Source organism: Debaryomyces fabryi (genome assembly GCF_001447935.2).
Source record: "Debaryomyces fabryi strain CBS 789 chromosome Unknown contig00156, whole genome shotgun sequence".
In the NCBI taxonomy this organism is placed as follows: Eukaryota; Fungi; Ascomycota; class Pichiomycetes; order Serinales; family Debaryomycetaceae; genus Debaryomyces; species Debaryomyces fabryi.
The window spans coordinates 1-23317 of record NW_015385582.1 but is presented as its reverse complement, the minus strand read 5'-3'; the positions used below and the strand labels follow the sequence as shown (position 1 = coordinate 23317).

The window sequence follows — 23317 nt, the reverse complement described above, 5'->3', positions numbered from 1 at the left end:
CAACACAGATATAAAAAAAATTGAAGAGCTGGATCCATTTTTTAACGTTCGTCCTAGAGATGCTTCTGGATCTTCGGGAAAATTAACGAGACGTGGATTTTCAGGCAACTTAGACTTCATAAGAGAAAATGATGTCAGTGATGGCTTTGATGCAATTGATGGCAATACATATTGTCGAGTTATATATGATTCCGCTAAAGTTTATCCTGATTTGAAACTTATATCGCCAGTTTTTGTCAAATTATACTATTACTCTAGTCGATTGTGGGAAGAGAATAGTTTGATGTGTTTAGAGATCCCCGAAAAAAAGGGGTAGTATGGAATGTTCTTCAACGAGCTTTTAATTAACGAAAGAATTGCTACATCAGAATTCTCTTCTAGTTTTCCCAAAATCCTTGTTTCTGGTTATTGGAACGGACTATCCGATCACCCGATGCATATATTTGAATACCTAGGGAAGGAGGTCCCAAAAGAAAAGTGGAACAACAAAGAAGTGTACCGAGTTATCAAATCAAGACTTAAAGAGCTTCATCTGATAGGTATTTCGCATAATGATGTTAGGCCGGCCAACATTCGTGTTTTTATGTCCTAATTCAGGACAAGAGCTGAGGAAACCAAGTTGTAATGCCTCCGCAATATAAATACCAGCAGACTTGTGAAATAGATTCGTGAAGTCACATGATCTATTGTACTCAAGCAAATCTACAAATAAATTGAAAGAATTATACGAAAAGTACAATAATTATTTCTCTGGTGAACAATTATTTTTTCGAATGAATGTTACATAGCCGTGTTATCAAACCAATTTGACACTTACATAATATTGATAATTGGCTAATCAATTTCGTAATTATTTGACACATGCATATACTGCATATTGAATTAATTGATGCCTTGCGTTATGATAGGGATTAATTTTCCATTTAATAGATGAAGGAATTAGTCAATGTGCGTATACATATTTTCGTTTTGCCTCTAGTAGAAGAAACAAATCTCAAGAATGCTGTAATGGAAAAGCACTGAAAAAGCATCCATTTAAAAAGATAGAGCTGTCAAAAGATATTTTATCGTGCGTAGTATTTTATGCATATATGTTTTAAGCACCAGCTGCTTTTGCGAAGTTCAGAAATATATTTTCAGCCACCATACTATTCTGGGAAATGGCCTACTCAAACAAAATGGAGCCTTGCACGGCACGATAATTCTAACCAAAAAGATCTAGATAAGATATCACAGTAAGAGGACAGAAAAACTATTAAAATGCCTCCTCTAGACTTCAATTTTTAATTCTAAATGTATTAGACTTTAATTTTGTATCAAGACTAGTATCAAGAGATGCCTCAACTTCAAGCTATTACTTCGGCTGCCTCAACGGTATTGTCTACAAATGGAAGAGTTTTTGATAATATGGCTAGAGAGAATGGAGAGGAAAATTTCAAGATGTTAGCTTAGAAGAAATTCTATATGAAGCTAAGTTACAAAGAGAAAGGGAAAAATCTACTGAGTGGGGGGAGGCCGCTCCAACTGTTCCGATGATAAATCTAATTAAAACCATTTTCATGGGTAAGACTAACAAGGAAGAACCAACAGGGCAAGGTAAAGAAAAACCAATAGAACAAGACAAAGAAAAGTACGTGGCTCTTGAAAATGAGGCAACTCAAGATTTGATTTCAGAACCAACTAATACCAGTATCGATAATGCAAATAGAATGGTAAAGTCTGCTTCTTGGGGCTCGGTCTTTTTTTTAATTACAACTGATATTCTTGGACCTACTAGTGCACCTTATTCTATCTCTCAACTAGGATATGTTCCTGGAGCATTATTGTTTTTCTTATTTGGTATTGCTGCTATGTACTGTGGATATCTTTTGTGGAAGATATATTTAAAACTTGATTCAGAAAAGTATCCTTTAAAAACTTATGGTGATATCGTTGGTCGTATTTATGGTCCTCGTGTAAGATATGGCGTTGATTTCCTTCAGTGTCTTCAATTATTATGCAGTGTTTCTGTTATAATTCTAGGTAATGGGCAAGGTTTATCACAAGTTACAAAAGGAAAAGGTTGTTACACGGTATTAATTTTAGTTTGGTCCCTTGCTGGTATGATAATTGGTCAAATTAGATCATTGCAAAGATTTGGTTTCTTAGCGAATTTAGCCATCTGGATGAATGTTTTCGTTATTATTGCAACAATGGCTTCTGTTGCAAATTCAGCGCCAAACTATGTAGCTGCAGCAGGAACAATGGGTATAGAAAAAGGGCCTGTTATTACTAAAATTATCATGAGTGGGTCTGGTTCAACTGCTTTCACAAATCAATTATCTGCATGTATGAATATAGTATACTCGTATGGTGGTGCAATGGTTTTTGTAGAGCTCATGTCGGAAATGAAACGTCCTTGGGATTTCTGGAAAGGAATGATAACTGCTCAAGTATTTATAAGTATTGTTTACCTCTTGTATGGTTTATTTGTTTATTCTCAGCAAGGGCAATTTGTGGTTAATCCTGCAAATCAGGGTATAAGTGCATATACAATGCAAACAGTCGCTAACGTAGTTAATTTGGTTTCAGCTCTTATTGCTGCTGGGCTCTATGGTAATGTCGGTATCAAAGTTTTTTACCAAACATTCTTCCAAAAGGTTTTCCATACTCCAGATATTACTTCTAAAAAGGGAAGATATATCTGGTGTATTGCTATTATTATGTATTGGGGATTTGCATTCATTCTTGCTTCTGCAATTCCACAGTTTTCAGCTTTAACAAGTCTTGTGGGTGCAGTATGCATTTTGCAATTCACATATACCTTTCCAGCAATACTTATCTTTGGCATAGATATGCAAATTGGTGCACTAGCAGGAGATGGCGAGTACGATCCTATAAGTAAGTCAACAAACCGTGTGGATACTTGGAAAAATGCATCAAGATGGATTCGTGCCTACAGGGCCAAATGGCTTTTAAATACCTGCCATATCGTTCTTTTTCTTGCTTCCTTAGCTACAGCAATTCTTGGTATCTATTCAAGTGCTGAACTTCTTAAAGAGTCGTTTTCTAGTGGAATAACCACTTCTTTCACTTGCAAATCTCCGGTTGCATGATATAATATGCTCGGTCCTACGTCACTCATTAATGACCGCTAGAGATCATTAGACGTCCAATAAATCTATCAATATTGATGCTCAAAATCCAAGTTATGTGTTACAGATTTCTTGATTATTGGCATATTCTCTTCTATAGGTATTTTTAGTTCTTGCAAATACAGGTGAATAATCTCCGCAAACAAATTTATTTTAAATATAATTTATCTTGTTTAATTCAAGAGTCATAATAGTACTTTCTTCCTCATTCTTTAAAATGACGCGCTATTTTTATCCAAATTTATCTTTATTCTCAAGTAGTTCTCGAGTATATTATACTTTACTGTACTATAAGATAAATCCAATCTTAATATTGGGTGCAAACTGTCAGAAATCGTCAATCAGAAATCTAAATCATTTGATGGTAATCATTGATGTCCATTTTTAGCTGATAATTACTAAAGATATGGATATGTATCAATTGATAATCAAGGGTAGAGTTCTGACTGCTTGACTTCATTATTGCCTATTAGTTCTCTCTCAAACAATCTAAAGTCATATGCTAATAGATAACCACCACTTGAAAACAAGATTACTAGGAGTTGACCTAAAAAACCTATTTATAAATATGAGATCTTTCAGAAAGAACTCAATGAAAGACCATCAAGATAAAATATGGCTTAAGTCTTATGATTAAATACGTTAATTTTGATGACTGGGTAATTATCCTTGAATCCTGTGACGGCCTAAAAGGGCAGCTGTTCGCGTAGTTATCGCCTATATATAATTAGTAGTTGTACTACCCCGCTGATAAGAGGAGTATCGCATAGAACTATATATATGTATGTGTACCTACATTTTGACTATTAATGTAAACCTAATGGGGAAAGATGTTAAAAGAAGAAAAAGGTAGTAATTTTGAGAAGTATAGTGACTTAGCTATACCAGGTACGGTGCATTTGGTAGACTTGGAAGGGATCTTAAACGTTAAGAAGGATAAACATTCCCATTCATTCCATAATATAATTCTTCAACCCCAACCTTCGTGCAATCCAAATGACCCTCTCAGGTGGAGTAAATCAAAAAAACAACAACAATTTTGGTTATTATGGGTTTGGGCTTTCCTACTTGCAGTGGCTGTAAATTGGACCGGTCCAATATGGACTGATTGGACGGTAGAATTTAATTGCACTTTTACTGAATTAAATATTTCGTCTGCAATCTGCTTCTTGTTTCTTGGCTTAGGTTGTGTTTTCTTACAACCCACTGCAATGAAATTAGGTAGGCGGTTTGTATATTTAACATGTACAATAATTGTAATAGTTGGTAACATAATTGGTTCGCAAGCTATTTCAGTTGAGTATTTATACGTTTCTAATTTATTGGCAGGATTCGCAGCAGCTCCTGTTGACTCATTAGTTGAAATTTCTACTACAGATGTATTTTTCCAACATGAACGGGCCGAGTACTTATCCTGGTTTGTTTTTGCTCTTTATGCTGGCTCTGACCTTGGGCCAGTTGCATGTGGTTTTATTATACAAACTATGAGCTGGCGGTGGTGTTTTTATTTTCAAATTATTTTTTTCGCTGTATTATTAGTTGTACAGTTGTTTTTCATGGAAGATACAACATTTGAGAGATCCAAAGATGTTTTAAAAAATTTTGAAAGTTTAAATGTTGATGAAGGAATAACCTCTACTGAAATAGGGGAGATGGAACCATACAGAAATAAAAATGAGAAGCATAAGAATAAGAACAATACTAACGAGATTGAAAATATTTCCATTTCTGATATTTCCTCAAGTGACTCTTTTGTTCCTATTAGAACTTATTGGCAGAGAATGAGATTAATTGAACTTGAATTTAGTGATTCCAGATCTTGGTTTGAGCTATTCTATAAGCCTTTTCTTTTAATCACATTCCCAAGTGTTGTCTGGGGTGGTCTTATATACGGTTCCCAAATGATGTGGTTGTCTTTGTTAGCAACTACCCAATCAGAGATATACGCAACTTCTCCATATAATTTCTCCTCGGCAATAGTTGGCCTAACAAATATAGGTGCATTAATTGGATCTCTTATTGGCATGATATATGGTGGAAAATTTGTGGATTATTGTACCATCAAATTGACTTCACAAAATGAAGGAATATTTGAACCAGAATTTAGATTATGGACTATGATTGTTCCTACCATATTCAATGCAGCCGGTCTTCTTGCATATGGATTAGGTACTGCCTATAAATCAAATTGGACAGTATCTGTTATTATTGGACAAGGTTTACTTGGGTTTGCAATGAGTTCGTCTGGATCTATTTGCTTAACATACGTGGTTGATGCTTATCCTAAAATAGCAAGTGAAGCCTTAGTCTTAATGTTATTTATCAGAAATTGTATAGGCTGCAGTTTCACATTTGCTATTCAGCCTTGGTTGGACCAGTGTGGTTTGAAGCTCACAACTTGGTTGATGTTTATGCTATCTATCCTCATCAACGGTAGCTTCGTCATTATGTTGAAATGGGGCAAAACTTTTAGAAGAGCCACTACCAAAAGATATTATGAATACTGCGGGTCCAGCAGTATTCTTGAGCGGGCATTGCCTTCGAATAATAACGTAGATGCAATAAACAAATAGGTGTCAATAAATATTGCTTAATTCTATATATATCTTCACTAGCTAATCAAACATATCTTAAAAGGTTATGGTTTCATTGAAAGCAGGTTTTCCTGTAATCAACCGTGCATAAAACCCATATGAAATTTCTAGAATCAAGTGCTTCCGTATTTATGTTTTCTTCTTCTTTCGTTTAGACAAAGACTTTATATAATCTTGAATCCCGTTATCTAAGTATTTCAATTTGGAATTTTCAATACTATATATTTCGTTGGTAACCTGAGATATAAAATACTGGTCGTGCGAAGAAATCACTAAGGCTCCTTTATAGTTCAGTAATGCCCCAATTAACGAATCTATCGATAATATATCCAAATGGTTAGTAGGCTCATCAAGAATAAGAATATGAGGAATGGAATCAAATACATGGAGTGCCAAAGCGAGACGAGTAAGTTCGCCTCCACTAAGAAATGATAAAGGACTTAGGGCAACGGCACCTTTGATTCCGAATCCACCTAAATGTGCACGAGCATCACTCTCTTTCTTACCAGGGGATTTATTTAATAAAAGAGATACTGGGGTAGTTTCAGGAGTGCAAGAAGTTAAGAATGCTTCTGCATTATGCTGAGAGAAAAGACTGATTTTAGCATTCCCAGGCCACTGTACTATGCCTGAAGTGGGCTGTAATTTACCAGTAAGTAGACTCAATAGAGTTGATTTGCCGTAACCATTAGCTCCAAGGATTGCGATGCGCGCATTTTGAGAAACCCCTAGGGAAATTTGTGTCAAAATAAACTTTTGACGACTATTATATCGAAACGATACATCATCTAATTTTATCATATCACCCTGGTATCTTAACGGTACAGGGTCTCCAATCCGCCATTTCTGTGCTACTTCTTTTTCTTCTACTTCAACTTCATCTCTGGCTGCATCGTGAAAACCTGGACGATCTCTATTTAACTTAAACCTATGACCCTTGCTGTTTACTTCCATTCCCAAACGATCCATCTTTTTTTTCTTAGAGGCAACAGCAGCCAATTTCTTATCATCTCCAGATTTATGAGCAATGGAACTACTTTTATCTATACTTTTCTGAGCTGCTGTTTTCTTTTTATTGATCGAGTCAGCCATTGTTTGTAAGTATACTTGTCTCTCTTCAAAATTTCGAAAATATTCATCGTAGTTTCCTTTATAATACCTGAGGGTTTTATTCTTTAATACTATTACTTCATCTATTGCTGCGTTAAGGAATGCCCTATCATGAGAAACTAATAATATTGTAGTGTTTAATAATTCCTTGATATATGTTTGTAACCAAAGAATAGCCGGTAAATCTAAATGGTTAGTTGGTTCGTCTAATAGTAAAATATCAGGCTTTATTATCAAAGCTGACGCCAAGGAGATCCTAATCCTCCAACCACCAGATAAATGTTTTAAGCGTGTATTTTGCATTTCATTATCAAACCCGAGCCCGGATAAAATATCTCGGGCATTAGCTTCAATAACCTCCTCGCTATCATATATTGATAACTTTTCATTTATATCATTCAAAATCTCTTGCGCCTTTGCCACTAACTTGACTTTGTCCGCAGCTGTAGGTTCCTTCAAAGTTAACCTTTCCATCTCATTTAACTCCCCCTCCTTTCTATTTAATATCTTTCTTGCATCAGCTCCTCGTGCCCCACTCCGTTCCATAGCGGTCTTTTGTGCGCTTTTAAACTCTTTCTTTTGATTATTGAGTTGAATCTTGTGAACGGATTCAGAAATCTCGTCATCGTCAGCAGATTCTAGAGCTTGTTCAAGAATCTTAGCATCTTGAACTAGTTCAACCCTTTCTCTGTCTGAAGTCATAACTGCTTGAACTGCAGTGAGGTCCAATTCCAGGCCACTTAACAACTGCTCTACATATAAACTTCTAACATTAGAAGGGAACCCCGTCATTGTCTTATATCCAATACATTTCAATAGCGTAGTTTTGCCCGTACCATTGGCTCCAATCAACCCGTAATGAACCCCATTAAACAATTGCAAATCAGTATCAACTAATAAATCTTTATCACCTACTGATACATTTACTTGCTTGAGGTTAATATCATTAGAGAGAGTCTCCAATGTTTCAGTATGAAATCTTGAGACTTGGCTAGTCGCAACAACAATGCTTTTTTTAGCGCTCTTCACGTTCTTTGGTCTCTTAGGCATAATGTGCGTTCTACTGGGTTCAAAACAAACGCTTTCATTACAAAAAAAAGGATTTTTATCTATAGAAATAATAGTTTATTCGTCTTCACGTTATTCCTAATATGGAATTATGATTCATTTTGTATAATCGAAGTCACATGAATACCATATTTTTGGAACATAGATTTTTTACAATAGAAAGGTTTATATTAAACCATTAGTGTATATATACCGCTCCTGCTATTCTATGCTTTAAAATATAAATAAATAACTTTTCCTAACTCATTGATAAAATCCTTATATTTAACAAAAATAAGAGTCTCATTAATTTGAATATAGGATGGTCCCAACGTTTATATTTTATTCAGAAAGTAAGTTGGCTGACTCATTGTCTAATCTAACCATAGAATCATCATACTGCAGGAAGGTACTTAAATTCAAATTTGAATTAATTCACATAAGATATTGAATTTTAGATCCTGTAACTAAATCTCTTCCATTGTCCTTGCGCCACATGCAAAAGGGTCCCGTGAGTGTGAAATATGGAGAATAACAAAATGAATTATTTAAGCTTCAGCAAGAAAGTGATCTTTTGAAATATATTCAGGTTTATTTTTGAGGCTATTTGGAGACCTAATTATCTACTCTTGTGGAAGCTGTTACTTAAGCTAAAAAAATGCCAATGAACTATTGAAGCTCATAAATGATGCATCCCTTAATGCGATGCATTTCAAGTAGTCGTGAGAGAAAAATCTATGAATCTGATTAAATGTACTTTCTTTAACCTTAATCAAAATGTGTATTCACTCTAGTGGACTGACAACTAGAGTTGTAACAGAAAAGGGTGGAAATGAATTCAATTTAATACCCCAAGCATGGGAGTAGGAGGACCCCAACATTGTACAGATTTTGATTACAAATGTCATTCAAAATATAGGCAAGTCATAAGTACAAGTTGAATGTACGAAGGACAGATTTTTAAATAAATTTTCACGTTCACTCGAGACTAAAAAAGAAACTCTAGTAGGAGACTTTACTTATTGGGAAAAGACCTTATTGATAGCAAGAAACATTTACGAAGAGGACTCAAGCAATGAAAAGATTTATGATGAAAAGTCTTGAAATTATGGGCTGACATAGAATTCATCAAATGATATAAAAGAGAAATTAGATACTGGTACAAATAGTAGTGATGATGGTTTTGATTAAAGAGAGCCATAAAGATTGAAGTATTATGATATTATGATTTTGTAAATGGTATGGCCTATTGCATTCAAGGCTCTGATTATACTATATTCCTTTAGTTCTATTTACTATAGAATCTTAAATATATAAGCCTGACTATAATTTAGGTTTTGTTTCTTCTAAAGGCTCTTCTTCATATAATCGGGCCAATGTATTGTGGAAATATTTCGCAGCGATTGCTCTCTTTATTTTGAACGTGGGAGTAACTACATTCCTTTCAACAGTCAATGGATTTATGTCAATGTGAATATTATGCAATCTTTCAAATCCTTGAAGTTGCTTGCCAACGGATGAGTTAATTTTCATTAAAAATTTCTGTCTATTTCTGAATTTGTTCATCTCTACTAGTAATTGGGTATTAGTTATGTAAAGATTTTTATATCCACAAACATCCCGAAGAAATTTCATACCAGAGTTATAATCCACGCCCGCAATACCTACCAAATACGATTTCAAGCGGTCTCCATGAATATATAACTGTGAAAGCATAGGATTAAATGCGAGGTAAATATTCTCTACCTTTTCTGGGGACACATATTCACCTTGAGCAAGCTTGAAAAAATTCTTCACCCTATCAACAATGAACAACCTACCTGTATCACGATCAATAGTGGCTACATCACCCGTGTGGAACCAACCATCATCATCAAAGCATTCTTCCGTTGCCGCTTTATTCCGGAAATATCCCTGGAAAACCATTGGTCCCCTGAATAATACTTCTCCTTTATTTTCTTTGGCAAAGTATCCCATTTCAGGAATCTCTTTTAGCTTGACTTCTTCCCCTATTCCCACGCTTCCACACGAACCCGGCTTACATTCATATGCTCCGCCTTGTGTTGACGCTCCATATGTCTCTGTTAAGCCATATAGTTGTTTTATACCTATATTTAAAGATGCCCTTAAATAGCTAAGTGTCAAACCAGATATTGGTGCTGAAGCCGTCTGGGTCCAAATCAAGTTATCAAAACCTATAATTGATCTAAGCTCTTTGTACGGAGCATAATTATCGTATTCCTTGTGAAGACCCTTTGAACCATCAAACTCAGAATGCTTCTTCAACTTATATGCAATAATTTTATTTATTGACAAAGAAATATCTGTATTTGAACCAGACACTGCTGCTTTAATCACTGACTCCATCTTCGTTAATATCCGTGGAACTAATGATAAATAGGTTGGTTTAAAAAGACGCAAATCTTCAATTAAATTATCGAAAGAATTCACAGGTGTCTGGCTAGTGATGGTTAACTGCGGGAAACCTAAATAATAACCAGTCGTTAATGCAAATCCTGTTGTTCCTCTTTCATAAATATGTGTTAGGGGCAAAAATATAAATGCTCTGCCATGACTGATTTGGGGCATTGCACTAGCGAGGAATGTAATAGAAGTTGTAGCATTTTCGTGAGTTAACACTACTCCTTTAGGTTTGGATCCTGTCGTTCCCGATGTGAAGGCAATGGTGTACAAAGTATTACCAGTGGGTGGTAACTCCTTAATTCGGGATGATTTCCCCAACCTCTCCACATGATCAAAATCATAAAGAGCTATATTTGTAGCTCTAGCCAATTCTACCAATGAACGATCTTCATCTTGAAACCTTGATTTGACACAATCATGAAACAATGGGTCCATCGAAACTATTGTAATAAGGTCACCTAATAAGTCGGGGTAATCTCTTTTCATGTTTACGATTCTTTTAACTTTTTCTTTCGAACATATTAATATAGGACTTCTGGTTAAGTCCAAAATGTATCTGGTGGCATCTGGTCCAAGTGTATCATACAACGAGGTATTCGCAAACGAGTAGGCTGCACATGCTAGATCACTTAGTACCCATTCCAACCGATTAGCCGAAAATATTGAAACAATAAACGACCAGTTTTCATTCTCTTGTGGTCTAGGTTCTCCGTATTTTCGCCAGTCTCTCAAATGGTTGCCAATCTTCGCGTGGCACTTTGAATCCTTCAATTTAAAAGGATTATTTTTCAAGACATGCAAAATGCCCGAACCAAAATCCATCCGCCTTTCATTCACTTCAGAATAAGAATAATTTCTAAACTCACGCTCTGAAACCCCCTTTTCGTAGTCGTACCTTCTGTATCCAAAACACGGTTTGTCTGCAAATAGCTTCACACTATTGTTGAATAGTTTATTAAATGTATTCAATCTTGGGTGTATATTCGAAATAAGCTTCCCCGGCAGACTCTTATTTCTATAGATCAGGGTACAATTTTTACCCCCCGAGCTAACAGGAGTTGCTTCATCTGCATGCGGTAATGGTAGTTTCGAAATTAGCGATGCAACATTTCCATTTTCTTCTGGTCCAAACAAACTATGTGTGAAGTCTTCTTCTTCTTCTCCCTCAAACAGCTCTCCAGTATTAGTTTTCTTGGTAGTCATCTTGAGTTTTTAACTTGATATATAAATGAAATATGCTGCAAAGGTATCCCACAATCTGGGGTACCCATCGACATAGAGATCACATGACCAAATCATTCCCCGATAAGAAATGTTTCACAATCGACAATGCAAGACGGGGCAACCATAGTTGTAGTTACTGCCGCCTATGGTACGGTGGAGAAACGCGAAAAATTGTGTTGAATGGCCAAAATCAGACCTAGCCATCAACAAGCAATCAATACCAATCCGTACATACAGTGTTCTGAGTTAAACAGGCTAGTATTCGTTGCAGTAGTGATTACGTTAACCATATTCATGACGCTGATGCGTGGTAGATAGGAGAGAAAGGGAACTAGAATGTTCCCCCTCTTTTTATTATAATTCGGCTACTGGCGGGTATCGTTCGCAACCCTAAGTCTTCCCCAGCCTTGCAATGCGTGGCGTGCAGATGTATATGATCAGTCGTTTTGAAGTCAACACAAACTACTACTCTTATGTTGGGAAAAGAAGATCAGCAATTCACATTTTTACCATTTATTGGAATATAAAATGTTACTGTTGTTGCCTAATGCGATAGTAATAAATAAAATACTAAGTTAATTTTAATGCATAGGACTGAAAAATGAGTTCAAATGCAAACCTTAGTAAGATATATACTTTCAATTTAGATTAAATTGAAAGTTGAAAGTATCAGACTGCAATGAGTCCTAGAAGGCCACTCCTCTAATCTAATCAAACTCTATAGAATTTTCCAACTATCTAGAAAAATGGTTGAAGTTAAGCCAAGTTCCAGAATGGTTTACTTGAGAGACTAATAGACACATGTATTGTAGTTAGCTTAGGAAAAGTAGTGGTTAGCAAACTGGATGCTTCGAAAGCAAGATGAAACACATATTAGTTACGGTCGATTGAAGTTGCTATTTTGGAGTATAACCACTTATGTTCTTCCTTACTTTACTGTTATGATGATGTTACGTGTCATTCTTAAATAGAGATGAAAGCCAAGAAGAATTTCCCCCAATCTCATCAGTTAAGGATATTGACGGATTCACCAATGATATTAAAGCTGAGTAAATATTATCGTGAATTGAACTGTCCTAATCAAACCCCAAAGATTGAAGTTTGTAACTGGAACTATACATGTTGCAGTTGTTGACCATACCATATGAAACCATAATTGAACTCACAATTGGAAACCTTCCATCTTGTATTGACAATGGAGCTATTTATTGTTTTTATTCGATCTAACAAGATCATCAAGTCTTCCGCACAGAGATCTTCTACAAATCTTGTTATGGTAATATGCGCAGAAGGTGTATGGTAGCGTGGCCGTATGTCTATACCACAGGAGGCTATTGAGTCGTACAATTCCAGTCTATATTTAATGTGACTTCTATCAACGGATGTGAAGCTTAATGCAATTGCGTTCGCATCAAAGCAGATCAATGGATTGTCAAGTTCCGGTCCATTTTCAGTAATAGTCATTAGTCGATCAATATGTGGCAGAAGAATATTATTGATTTCCTTTATTCTGTTTTTGGTAGAAGAGTTGTCAATCTCCAACACCGTCATATGCAAGTACTCGCTTGGAGTGTGCCATAATGCCGAGGAATTTGACACAGATTCCAGTAGCTTATCTTGAATTGAAGATATAAGTGATTTAACATTTTCAGTGGGGCGTGCAACAATACAGCATCCTAATCGATCATCTTCATCTTTCCCAGCGAGTACTGTATCAATATTGATTTTGGGGTTAAACCTGAGGTTTCCAAGTTGTTTGTGATTGCGATTTTGTCGATACGCATCTTCTTGTATTCTATTTTTATAATGGTTAGCAAGTTCTATATAAGGATTAGTCATTTCGTCGTGTTTCACTAAGCCTTATCGTTATTCAACTTCACAATTTTTTCTTCCTTGACTCTTTCAAACGATACTGTGGATATTATATGACTAACACGCAATTAAACATAAAGAGCTTCCAATTTTTCAAGTAGTTTTATTTTATTTAATAATTATAATGGCGTAAATTGTTTTTGTTCCCTGTTTTGAGATATCCGCCCCACGATATTTTTATTTAAACATTTTCTATCACTCATCTTGATTGACAACTTCTACTAATACTTAGACAGTATGAAGGATGGAAAAAAATCTGCTTTTGTTACAGGAGCTTCCTCGGGTATTGGATATAGTACTGCTATCGAATTAGCAAGTAGAGGGTTTAAGGTTTTTGCTGGTGCAAGACGATTGGAGGTTATGGAACCCTTGAAGTCCCACGGTATTACTATATTGAAATTAGATGTCACTTCAATGGAGAGTATTATTGATGCCAAAACCCTTATAGACCAGGAAACTGATGGATCGTTGGACATTCTTTTCAACAACGCTGGGGTTCCGTGTAGAGCGCCTGCATTTGATCTTGAAGAAGACTGGTTTCGTTTCTGCTTTGAAGTGAATGTATTCGGTCCTATGAGAACTGTCAAGGTATTTCACCCGTTGTTGATCAAATCTAAGGGCTTGATAGCGTTTACTGGATCTACTGCCGGGTTGGTGCCTCTTCCATTTAATACCGTGTATTCATCCTCAAAAGGTGCTATACAGTCTTATGCAAACTCATTAGCGCTCGAAGTCCAACCTTTTGGCATAAAAGTTTTAAATTTTGTAGCTGGTGCTGTTGAAACTGATATAGGAACGAATGATGCTCATGACATACCAGAAACATCGGTATTTATCATAGACGGTGAAAATGTTTTTGAAAACGGTAAAGTCCTCAAAAACTTAAAGAAAATGCCTTCTGACGCTTTTGCAAAAAAAGCAGTTACAGATATTGAAAGATGTTTGTCAAGCTCTCATAAGAATTTTTGGATGTCATACAGGGGAAAAAGTGCCAGCCTTGTTAAGCTTCTTGTCTCGTATTTTCCTCGGTCTTTTTTGGCTTATATCATCGTCAAATCTTTAAAGCTCAAGGATTCATTCAAAAAAATAAAACGGAAATATGCCTAGGAAATTTTGGAAGTAATATTTGATATTTGATATAATAGTGATAAACGTTTGTAAGTAATCCAATGAGTTTTATTTTAATGAAGATGGTGAAAAATTGTTATTCGATTATCTGTATCAAATCTATAAACTTAGAACAAAAGCATATTAGAAATCTTGATGTTAAGAAAAGAAACTAAGCATTAGTGAGGCGTAAAATTGAGTAGCACTTGACTCAAAACTTTTTAATCTAGTAATATATAAGCACTCAAAAAGAGAAAAGGTTCAAAGCATATTCTTAATTAACTCTGGACTAATCTAAGGCTTTTCTACACAACTCCCACGTAAACTCTTTTATTATATTTGAAAAAAGTAACAATTCGGCATAACGAATAGTATCTGACACTCTTATAGAGAATATATGCTTCACAAATACAAGATTTTGAGAACTTATCATCACAAGGTAGAAGAAGAGCTTTAATCTTTGATAAAGCCCCTCTCCTGCGCAATGATTCTTAAAGCTAATTTTTTTGAATAATACCTGGTCAATAAAAGGTTTCCTCCCATATACCAAAAGTTTGGATGCCCCGAATCTCTATACATAACTTTGGTTTCACCTTCATCATCAAGACCCCAAACGGGCTTAAGTTTATCAGCAACTTTAGTACCGAAAATTTTTCTAGCACTCTCCCTCATATTTGAATACCCAGTTGCTAAAACAACAATAGCCACATTACTAATCTGAGAACCATCTGAAAATATAACACCGTCTTCAGTAAACTTTTGAATTTTTTGTCCATTCTTAACTGAAATTTTTCTTTCAGCAATTAGCCTAGAACAACCTACGTCAATATAATAGCCGCCACCTCTTCTTAGGTACTTGCCTGGTAACCCAGTTCCACCATATCCATAGTCTATATTAAAGCCAACTTTCTTCAATGAATCATGTAATTCTTTTTCTAACGACGCAATTCTTCTGGTTTGTTGTTGTAACGATAAACTCAATAGTTTCCAAGGCATTGATTGTGAGAGCAAATCTGCAGTTTCAATAGGGGGACCTCCTTCCTCATAAAGTCCCTTGTTAGTCAAGTCACCACCCACTTCTGCTGTGAAAATGCATGTGCTTGATCTCTGAACAAGCATTGGTTTAGCCCCTTGTTCGTAAAAGTCTTGGGCAATATCATGACCTGAATTGCAGCAACCTACAACTAATGCATTTTCACCTTGATATATTTTACCAGTTGTATGCTGAGAAGAATGTACAATTTTTCCTTTAAATTTATGCTGTTCTTCAAATGAAGGAATATTTGGTTCACCTGAATGACCTGTTGCCATTATGACATGCTTTGGTCTCAATGTGTTCATTTTCGCACTATCATTATCTATAATATTCACTGTCCAGGTCGATTTGTCTTCATCAAAATCGGCGCCCGCAACAGTTTTGTTTACCCAGTAGCACAATTCCATACTCTTCGCATAATTCTCAAACCAATCTCCTAATTTATCCTTCGGGGTAAATACAGGCCATGTATCTGGAAAATTCATATACGCTAAGTGATCGGCCCAAACTGGATCATGGAGAACTAAAAACTTATAGCGATTTCTCCAATTATCCCCAATATTTGAATTTCTTTCTACGATCAAAGTGTCTACTCCCATGCACTTCAATCTTGTTGCTATATTCAAACCACTTTGGCCCCCTCCAACGACCAAGACAGTGGGCTGCTTTGAGTCGTCTCCCCAAATAAAGTCTCTTTCTCTATTCTCTAGCCATGACGATCTTTCTTTATGTTGACCATGGCTGACACCTTCAGACCTATTAACACCAAGCGTTTCTTCACTTCCGTTGATACTCTCGAGTCCAGTGTAGACAGAATAAGCTATCAATGTATTGTCAACTGGTATCAATCTGACCACACCCCTACCTTTACCAAATGTATTCTCAAAATTAATAATGAATTGTACCAATTGAATCGGTATTGGTTGTTCTTTGGTTGAATCCTGAATAGTAGAGACACTAACACTATTCTCATATCTCAAGTCAGCAGTTCGATTAACCACTAAATTCTTTAATTGAAAATCTGGCATTTGCGTACGAAGAAACTCCTTAATTTGTTTTAAATCACTGTATTGATGAAAATCCCAACTGAGACATAAATGGTCCTTCCAAAAGGAATGAGAGGCAAAAATACTATCCAATTGATTAATGTTCGATGTTGTGGGGGATTCTTGGATACCCTTAAGCGCAGTAGAGAATTTCGCAACCCACTCAGAAGCAAGCTGAAATAAATCAGAATCTTTTAAAATTTCTGGAGTTGGTTTCATTGCTCCATACACCTGCTCAATGGGAATATCCTTATCGCAAGGTTCATAGACCAATTCTGGATTTACTTCTCCGGCCATATCGATAGTGGTTTGAGAGGATGATTTGCTTGTCGACCTATTTGATTGATTTTCACCTAACATTATGGATTAAGAAAAAAGACTTTACAATTGTTTGGGTTTCGTCAGAAATATTAGACTTTGAAGTTACTTTATAGGTGTAGAATGCTTATATCTAGAAAGGGGGAAACGGGGAATTTAGTTCCGTTGGAAGAAAATGCGGGTGCATTTTTAAGTTATCAAGTTTACACGAAATGGTTTACTCAATATCAACACTCCGATAATTCCACCACGAATCATAGTATTGGTTCTTTCAACTTATTTAAGTATAATGAGGCTACTATGAAGCTACTAATTGGCCGCTTCAACTTTGGTTCTACATATTTCAGTTAATCATGAAGTTCGGTACTTTCAAAGTGTTGCAATTAGTCGTGGATAATTCATATATTTGCAGCAGTTTGCATTTAGAAAGTATAGTGTCGTCGTACAGATTTATCAAAATAAAAATTATGTTTATGTTGCTCAATCAACAGCTATCTAATGAATTGATATGAATTGATATGGCAGTTTGCAACATACAATGCCTATTGAAAAAGCAAATTGATCTTATAAGAAGAGATTCTGCTGACCTTAGTGCTGACCTTAACCGTTATACGCATTATCAAGCAGATAGGCAGAGGGTGATTTCTATTGTTTCATCATCAATTTCAATATTTGCCGGATTAGTAGGGATTTATTTTTTTTTGGCTATATCTGATAGGAAGCGGATCTTTAGACATCATTTGATTATCTTTTTGATTCTATATGACTGGATTAAGGCTATATGTTTGCTATTATACCCTTTACGAGTATTGGTGACATCAGCAGCTTATTATAATGTAGGATTTTGCAGAGTTGTTGGATTCTTTACGGCTTTTTCCATTGAAGGTTCTGATCTCGCAATAATAAGTTTTGCAATTCACCTAGCCTTGTTGATTTATAGACCGAACGACAGAATCAAAAGAGGAAATAATTATGAAGGGGGCTTGTATCGTTACAGGTATGTTGTTTATGCAGTGGATATCTTACTACCAATTTTGCTAGCTTCTTTGGCGTTTATTGATGACTTAGGGTATACACCGCTAACTAATTGGTGCTATATTCCAAGTCGACCAATCTGGTACAGGTTAGTCTTGAGTTGGATTCCCCGGTATTTAATCATGGTTTCTATAATTGTCATATATATATGTATCTATCAGCATGTGACAAAGCAATATAGTAACGTTGGTAGATCCTTTGAAAATAATACCCCTGTCAATGAAGCCACTTTGAAACAAAAGCTTAGTAGTTTTATGAGATTTTTAACGTTCGACCTTACTAATAATAAAATTCATAATGCAGACAACGACTCACAAGAAGATAATCTAAATACTGAGACTGTTGATAAATTTAAGGTCCGGCGAATTCAAGCTCAAAAACAAATAAGCGCTATATTCATATACCCTGTATCATATCTTTTCTTATGGATTTTTCCAACTATAGTTCACGGATTAGACTTCCGGTATGGACTTTCTATTCGTCCATTTGTGTGGCTAAATGGAATTGCTGCTTTTATGCAACCATTCAATTGCACTGTCGATACGTTGGTGTTTTTGATCAGAGAGAAACCTTGGAGGATTACTACTATTAAGGTTGATTCATCTCTAACAGAAGTCTACGAGTATCCTTTGTGGAGAAGAATGCTTTCTTTTTTACCACTCTTCAAATTACCTGAACCGTTGGAAACTCGACATTTGAATTCTCTAGATTCGAAAAATGAGATTAGTACATCAGAAAATGCGAACTCTCGTGAGATTTCAAGTATTATATCAGATACAACTAACACAGGAAACATTGGGCATGTATTGAGAAGTAACCATCAGCATGCTCTCATAGATAATATTGCATCTTCCAGATCAACTGAATCAAACCTCACTCCTTTACAAGGTGAGAGAAAAGAGTATAATCAAATTATAGCTAAAAATAAAGATCACGCAAAGCATCATAATACCCTAAATCTCTCTAATAACCAAGCAATTCCTGAAACAGCAGATGAATTAGGGTTTGAGGAATTTTTAAAAACTGAGCCTGAAACAAAATAATATACATTGAAATAAAAGGAGCAATTGGAGTATTAAAGAATAGAGATAAGGGCAAAAAAAATTTGATCTTTGTCGCACACTTAGGCTAAATTTAAGGTTAAATTAACTGACAAGTATGTTTTAATTATGTATCGCAAATATATTTATACATCTTTGCGTATAATTAAAGCAGTTCCAGCTGTGAATTGTAATGCACTATATTTATAAATCCAAAATAACGAACTTCTGTATTGCACAATAAATAATTCATCAAGAGTCTGTTCGTCCTTAAATTATAACAGAGGAATAGTACCATTGATATAGAACGAGATTCAGCTATTTAGACAACTTCCTCCCTGCATAAAGTTGACAATTGAAGATCATTAATGTTGAAACTTAGCTGAGTATTATTCCTTTGATTCATGAATAATTTTGATGACGCTATAATTTTTTAGATTATCATCTAATCCTGTACATAGAATAGATTCACTTAAAAGCTGATATAAAGACTAACAGAGAATGCAGAATACTTAATCCAAACCACTCCTCGAACCAGTTATTATTTGTAAAACTTTTACTTTTCGATCTTACCTCGGAAATTGCATCTTAAATTATAAAAATTAAAGGATATGATTATTTTTATATAATCTACAATATTGTCGTTTTCTTTAATTTTTCACTCTTTTTGAAGATTTATCTTACATTGACAAAAAAAACATTGCTTGAACCTGGCTATCAATAAGTCCAAACGGAAAGAATATATTATTATACTACAGATGTAAGTATCTTTTCTTGTTCCTTTTTCTGTACTGTAAGAAAACCTCAAGTAATCCCCATCTATCTAGAATCAAAGAACACTAGGCACATGGATAGGAAATCATACTTTACAATCAAAATACTCATAATGATATTTCCAAATCACAAGCTCAATTATGATCAAGAAGTGATATACGAAATTATCAGTAAATGTAAGTTAGAATAATATTAAAAAAATATCTTGAAATTGATTACTAGTTGCTTTTACCCCAATTTCGAAAAGTCTAATAGTTTAACACCAATTATTTTTATCGCCTCAAAAGTTCTTTGAGAGAAGATGGCATTAGCGAATATAGCAATAGCGAAGACTTGCTAACCGCATTGCGATGTGTTTGGTACAGAATCTTCTATAGTATGCGCACTCTTTTGGATGACACATTTTAACATCTATCTTAATTAACGCAGTATAATTTTTTATTTCCTATTTAGGTAAACAACGATCAATTAAATTTCCATATTAAGAAAAGTATCTTTAATTGCATTACTTAGATCGGTTGACGTATGCAGTGCCCCCAAAAACAATCCTGGGAATAACCCTATCCTCCAATAGTATATAAAAACCTTGGCTGTTGTTGACACGAGCTAAATCGTCGTAATCTAAGATTTAGATGGGGTTATAAAATTATTTTTTATTATTCTCTAACCGTAATAGGAAAGTTGGCCATAAACTTGTGATTATTAAATACAATAAAATAGTATATTTAAGGCAATGGTAGTGGCATAATTATTTCTAGCAAATATCATATTACTATATAAGTAACAACATAGCCGTGTAATTCTCGTTCGTCTTTTTTTGAACTGTAATTAAAATGAGATTTATTGGCTTTATATTTGCTATATTGGCAATCTTAAACTTCAATTTAGCAGCTCCCCTTTTTTCTTCAGAAGTAAAGGCTACTAATGATTTCGAAATTAGAGATAATCTACCAGATGCTGTATTTAAAAGAGATGACTTCAGTATATTTGAAGACGATGAAAGCTTAGCTAAGAGAGATGTTGCAGTAATTACAGAATTCTTTACTGCACTTAACAAAAGTGGTTTAGTTGTTCCAGTTGTAAAGATTTTAGCCACAAACAAAGTGACTGAACCTTTATTAGTACAGGCTATTGTTGCATTTCTTAAGACACAAAATTTAGCTGATTTACTTCATTCAGTTGACGAGTCAGGACTCGCTGTTGATATCGTTCTTAGAACATTGCAAGATTCTACTTTTTTCCCTGGATTATTCAATATTGTCAATGGATTGAGAACGGGAGCGACAACAACTCCATCTAAGAGCACATTGGATACTGGAGCATTAGAATCGGCCTTAAGCCCCATTGCGCTGACTTATAGCCAATACCTGGGATTAGGTTCAAGTCTTGGTTCAGCCTTAAGCAGTCTTGGGATACTGACTTCTAGTAGTTCTGGACTTTTGTCAGTTTTAAATCCAGTTTTGTCAGTCGTTGGGTTGAAAAAAGGGTCTACAGGATCAACAAGCTCTACCAAAAGTGGGTCTATAACTTCTAGTTCGACCAAAACTTCAACTAATGCTTCACCAACAAGCACGACTCAAGCTAGTTCGTCAACAACGGCTAAATCAACAGCCACATCTACCCTGTCATCATCATCGTCTTCTTCGTCTTCTTCTTCTTCTTCTTCTGGGGTACTTGCTAGTCTTCTTGCAAAGATTAAATCGACTTTCCTGAAGCGTGAAGATATTTCCACTATTATGACAAAAAGGGATAATCAAGTATTAGATAGTTTAATGGAATCTTTAGAAAAATCTGGGTTAGCAATGTCAGTTTTATACCTGGTTACAACTGATCCAGATATGGCACCTTTCGCAAGAGATTTAATCACTCAGATTGTTAAAAAGAAGGCTATCACATTGGATGGTTTGCTGCTGGCATTGGATAGTACAAATTTGTTGAATGATGCAATCATTGACACATTAACAAGTTCAAAGCTTGGTATCACTATCAGTTAGTTATTCATTTCTTCTAATCAGTTATTTTCATGATAACCTTTACATCGTTTTGTTTTCTTTTAAGCCAAGAACTTACAAAAAATATGTTCCAATATATCCATAATGCTTTCTGTGAATTGTAGTCTGAAGTTATAGTTATCAAGAACTATCTGAGTATAAATCTTTTTTTATCAGAAACTTAACGTTTTCATGTAAAGCGTTGCAACATGAAGGAAAGTGTTTAAGGATGTTCCAGACTGGGCGGGTATACCAATTTGAAAAGAAAAAACTCTTCTGAACACTTGACAAGAGTAACGAAGATAAGATAATTAACGGATTTACAAGTGAATATATATCTACACGAGTGAAAAATAAATTTTATGATTTCTATTATTATGAGATATATATAATTATTAATATTCTAAATTAATTAAGGGGTAATAAATGCTATGAATTCAAGTATATAGAAAGTAGCTTGATTCATCTATTTTTGATTTTCGCTATCCTTTGCAGCTGAACTATCAGGAGCGTAAGCATATTTGGAATAAGTTCTGATCTTAGCACCGTAATAGTAAAATCCAAATGGAATTGCACAACATGCTAATGAGATGAAAGCCATTAAACTCGAGGCCCATTGATAACCTAATCTATGATACATTTGAATAGTGAATAATGGAACACAGGCACCCCATATAGATCTGACAAGAGTTTTAGCTGCTAATCCACTTGCAGCATAGTGTTGATAAGAATCGACAATATAATTATTGGCTGGGTTATACAAACAGCAAAATCCAAAACCGACTGCAAGTCCACTGAAACAAGGTCCAGCCCACGATACGCTAGGATAAGAGGACCATGCAAAAGAGAATAAGCCAGCAGGAACAAACCAACAACTTACCATCATAGGAATCAATCTTAATTCGGCTGGTGGTAATTCCCCTCTATCTCTATAGACTTGTGCTCGCCTATTATAATCTTTATTAATGAAAGGAGCACAGGCGGTAGCAATAAGCACACCAACACCAATTGGAATAAACATAATACCAATCTTAGAATCACTCCAACCCTTACCTTCACCATAGATAACAGGGTAGGCAAAGAAAAACATGTATAACAAGCCGTAGACAACTGACATGTATAAAGTCATCAAAAACACAATTAACTCCGATAATAAAATGAATGGACGTAAGAATGAATCATTACAAACTTGCTTAAAAGTCTTGATTTTTAATTCAGAAACTGCTCTATATCTATCATCTCCAGTATCCTTTCTCAATTTCTTAGCTCTTCTCTTTAAAATTGTTTGATGATGGGTTTCAGGAAGAACAAGGACGAAAATAACATAGAAGAAACCTGCAATGATCAAAAAACACCAATAGATCCATCTCCAGGTTGGTGCATAATCACCAAGCAAACCACCAAAGATTGGACCCATAACTGGACCTAAAAATGGAGCGGCTGAAAAAATTGCCATTGCAGCACCTCTCTCTCTGGCTTCCCAAATGTCAGCCAACGAACCACCAATAAGACACATAGGTGCAGAAAAGGCCAAACCATCAATTAATCTACAGACGATCAAGGTA

General features: G+C 35.2%; 10 protein-coding genes across 10 annotated transcripts; 5 read left to right on the top strand and 5 right to left on the bottom strand.

Annotated features, from left to right (window-relative positions):
• Positions 1 to 1559: 1559 nt before the first annotated feature.
• AC631_04960 (uncharacterized protein) lies at positions 1560 to 3095 on the top strand (the record flags this gene model as incomplete). The annotated part of the gene is made up of 1 exon (XM_015613789.1): positions 1560 to 3095. The coding sequence occupies one exon, from the start codon at positions 1560 to 1562 to the stop codon at positions 3093 to 3095; it is 1536 nt and encodes a 511-aa protein (XP_015465392.1).
• An 869-nt stretch (positions 3096 to 3964) lies between these two features.
• On the top strand, positions 3965 to 5707 carry AC631_04959 (uncharacterized protein; the record flags this gene model as incomplete). The annotated part of the gene is made up of 1 exon (XM_015613788.1): positions 3965 to 5707. One exon carries the CDS (start codon positions 3965 to 3967, stop codon positions 5705 to 5707), a length of 1743 nt encoding a protein of 580 aa, XP_015465391.1.
• A 150-nt stretch (positions 5708 to 5857) lies between these two features.
• On the bottom strand, positions 5858 to 7888 carry AC631_04958 (ABC-F family ATP-binding cassette domain-containing protein; the record flags this gene model as incomplete). The annotated part of the gene is made up of 1 exon (XM_015613787.1): positions 5858 to 7888. One exon carries the CDS (start codon positions 7886 to 7888, stop codon positions 5858 to 5860), a length of 2031 nt encoding a protein of 676 aa, XP_015465390.1.
• A 1320-nt stretch (positions 7889 to 9208) lies between these two features.
• AC631_04957 (uncharacterized protein) lies at positions 9209 to 11512 on the bottom strand (the record flags this gene model as incomplete). The annotated part of the gene is made up of 1 exon (XM_015613786.1): positions 9209 to 11512. One exon carries the CDS (start codon positions 11510 to 11512, stop codon positions 9209 to 9211), a length of 2304 nt encoding a protein of 767 aa, XP_015465389.1.
• Positions 11513 to 12646: 1134 nt separating this feature from the next.
• Positions 12647 to 13372, bottom strand: AC631_04956 (uncharacterized protein; the record flags this gene model as incomplete). Its single annotated transcript, XM_015613785.1, has 1 exon — positions 12647 to 13372. One exon carries the CDS (start codon positions 13370 to 13372, stop codon positions 12647 to 12649), a length of 726 nt encoding a protein of 241 aa, XP_015465388.1.
• A 270-nt stretch (positions 13373 to 13642) lies between these two features.
• On the top strand, positions 13643 to 14512 carry AC631_04955 (uncharacterized protein; the record flags this gene model as incomplete). The annotated part of the gene is made up of 1 exon (XM_015613784.1): positions 13643 to 14512. The coding sequence occupies one exon, from the start codon at positions 13643 to 13645 to the stop codon at positions 14510 to 14512; it is 870 nt and encodes a 289-aa protein (XP_015465387.1).
• A 453-nt stretch (positions 14513 to 14965) lies between these two features.
• AC631_04954 (flavin-containing monooxygenase) lies at positions 14966 to 16954 on the bottom strand (the record flags this gene model as incomplete). Its single annotated transcript, XM_015613783.1, has 1 exon — positions 14966 to 16954. The coding sequence occupies one exon, from the start codon at positions 16952 to 16954 to the stop codon at positions 14966 to 14968; it is 1989 nt and encodes a 662-aa protein (XP_015465386.1).
• A 476-nt stretch (positions 16955 to 17430) lies between these two features.
• Positions 17431 to 18990, top strand: AC631_04953 (G-protein coupled receptor; the record flags this gene model as incomplete). The annotated part of the gene is made up of 1 exon (XM_015613782.1): positions 17431 to 18990. The coding sequence occupies one exon, from the start codon at positions 17431 to 17433 to the stop codon at positions 18988 to 18990; it is 1560 nt and encodes a 519-aa protein (XP_015465385.1).
• Positions 18991 to 20594: 1604 nt separating this feature from the next.
• Positions 20595 to 21755, top strand: AC631_04952 (uncharacterized protein; the record flags this gene model as incomplete). The annotated part of the gene is made up of 1 exon (XM_015613781.1): positions 20595 to 21755. The coding sequence occupies one exon, from the start codon at positions 20595 to 20597 to the stop codon at positions 21753 to 21755; it is 1161 nt and encodes a 386-aa protein (XP_015465384.1).
• Positions 21756 to 22218: 463 nt separating this feature from the next.
• On the bottom strand, positions 22219 to 23268 carry AC631_04951 (MFS transporter; the record flags this gene model as incomplete). Its single annotated transcript, XM_015613780.1, has 1 exon — positions 22219 to 23268. The coding sequence occupies one exon, from the start codon at positions 23266 to 23268 to the stop codon at positions 22219 to 22221; it is 1050 nt and encodes a 349-aa protein (XP_015465383.1).
• Between the last annotated feature and the right edge of the window lie 49 nt (positions 23269 to 23317).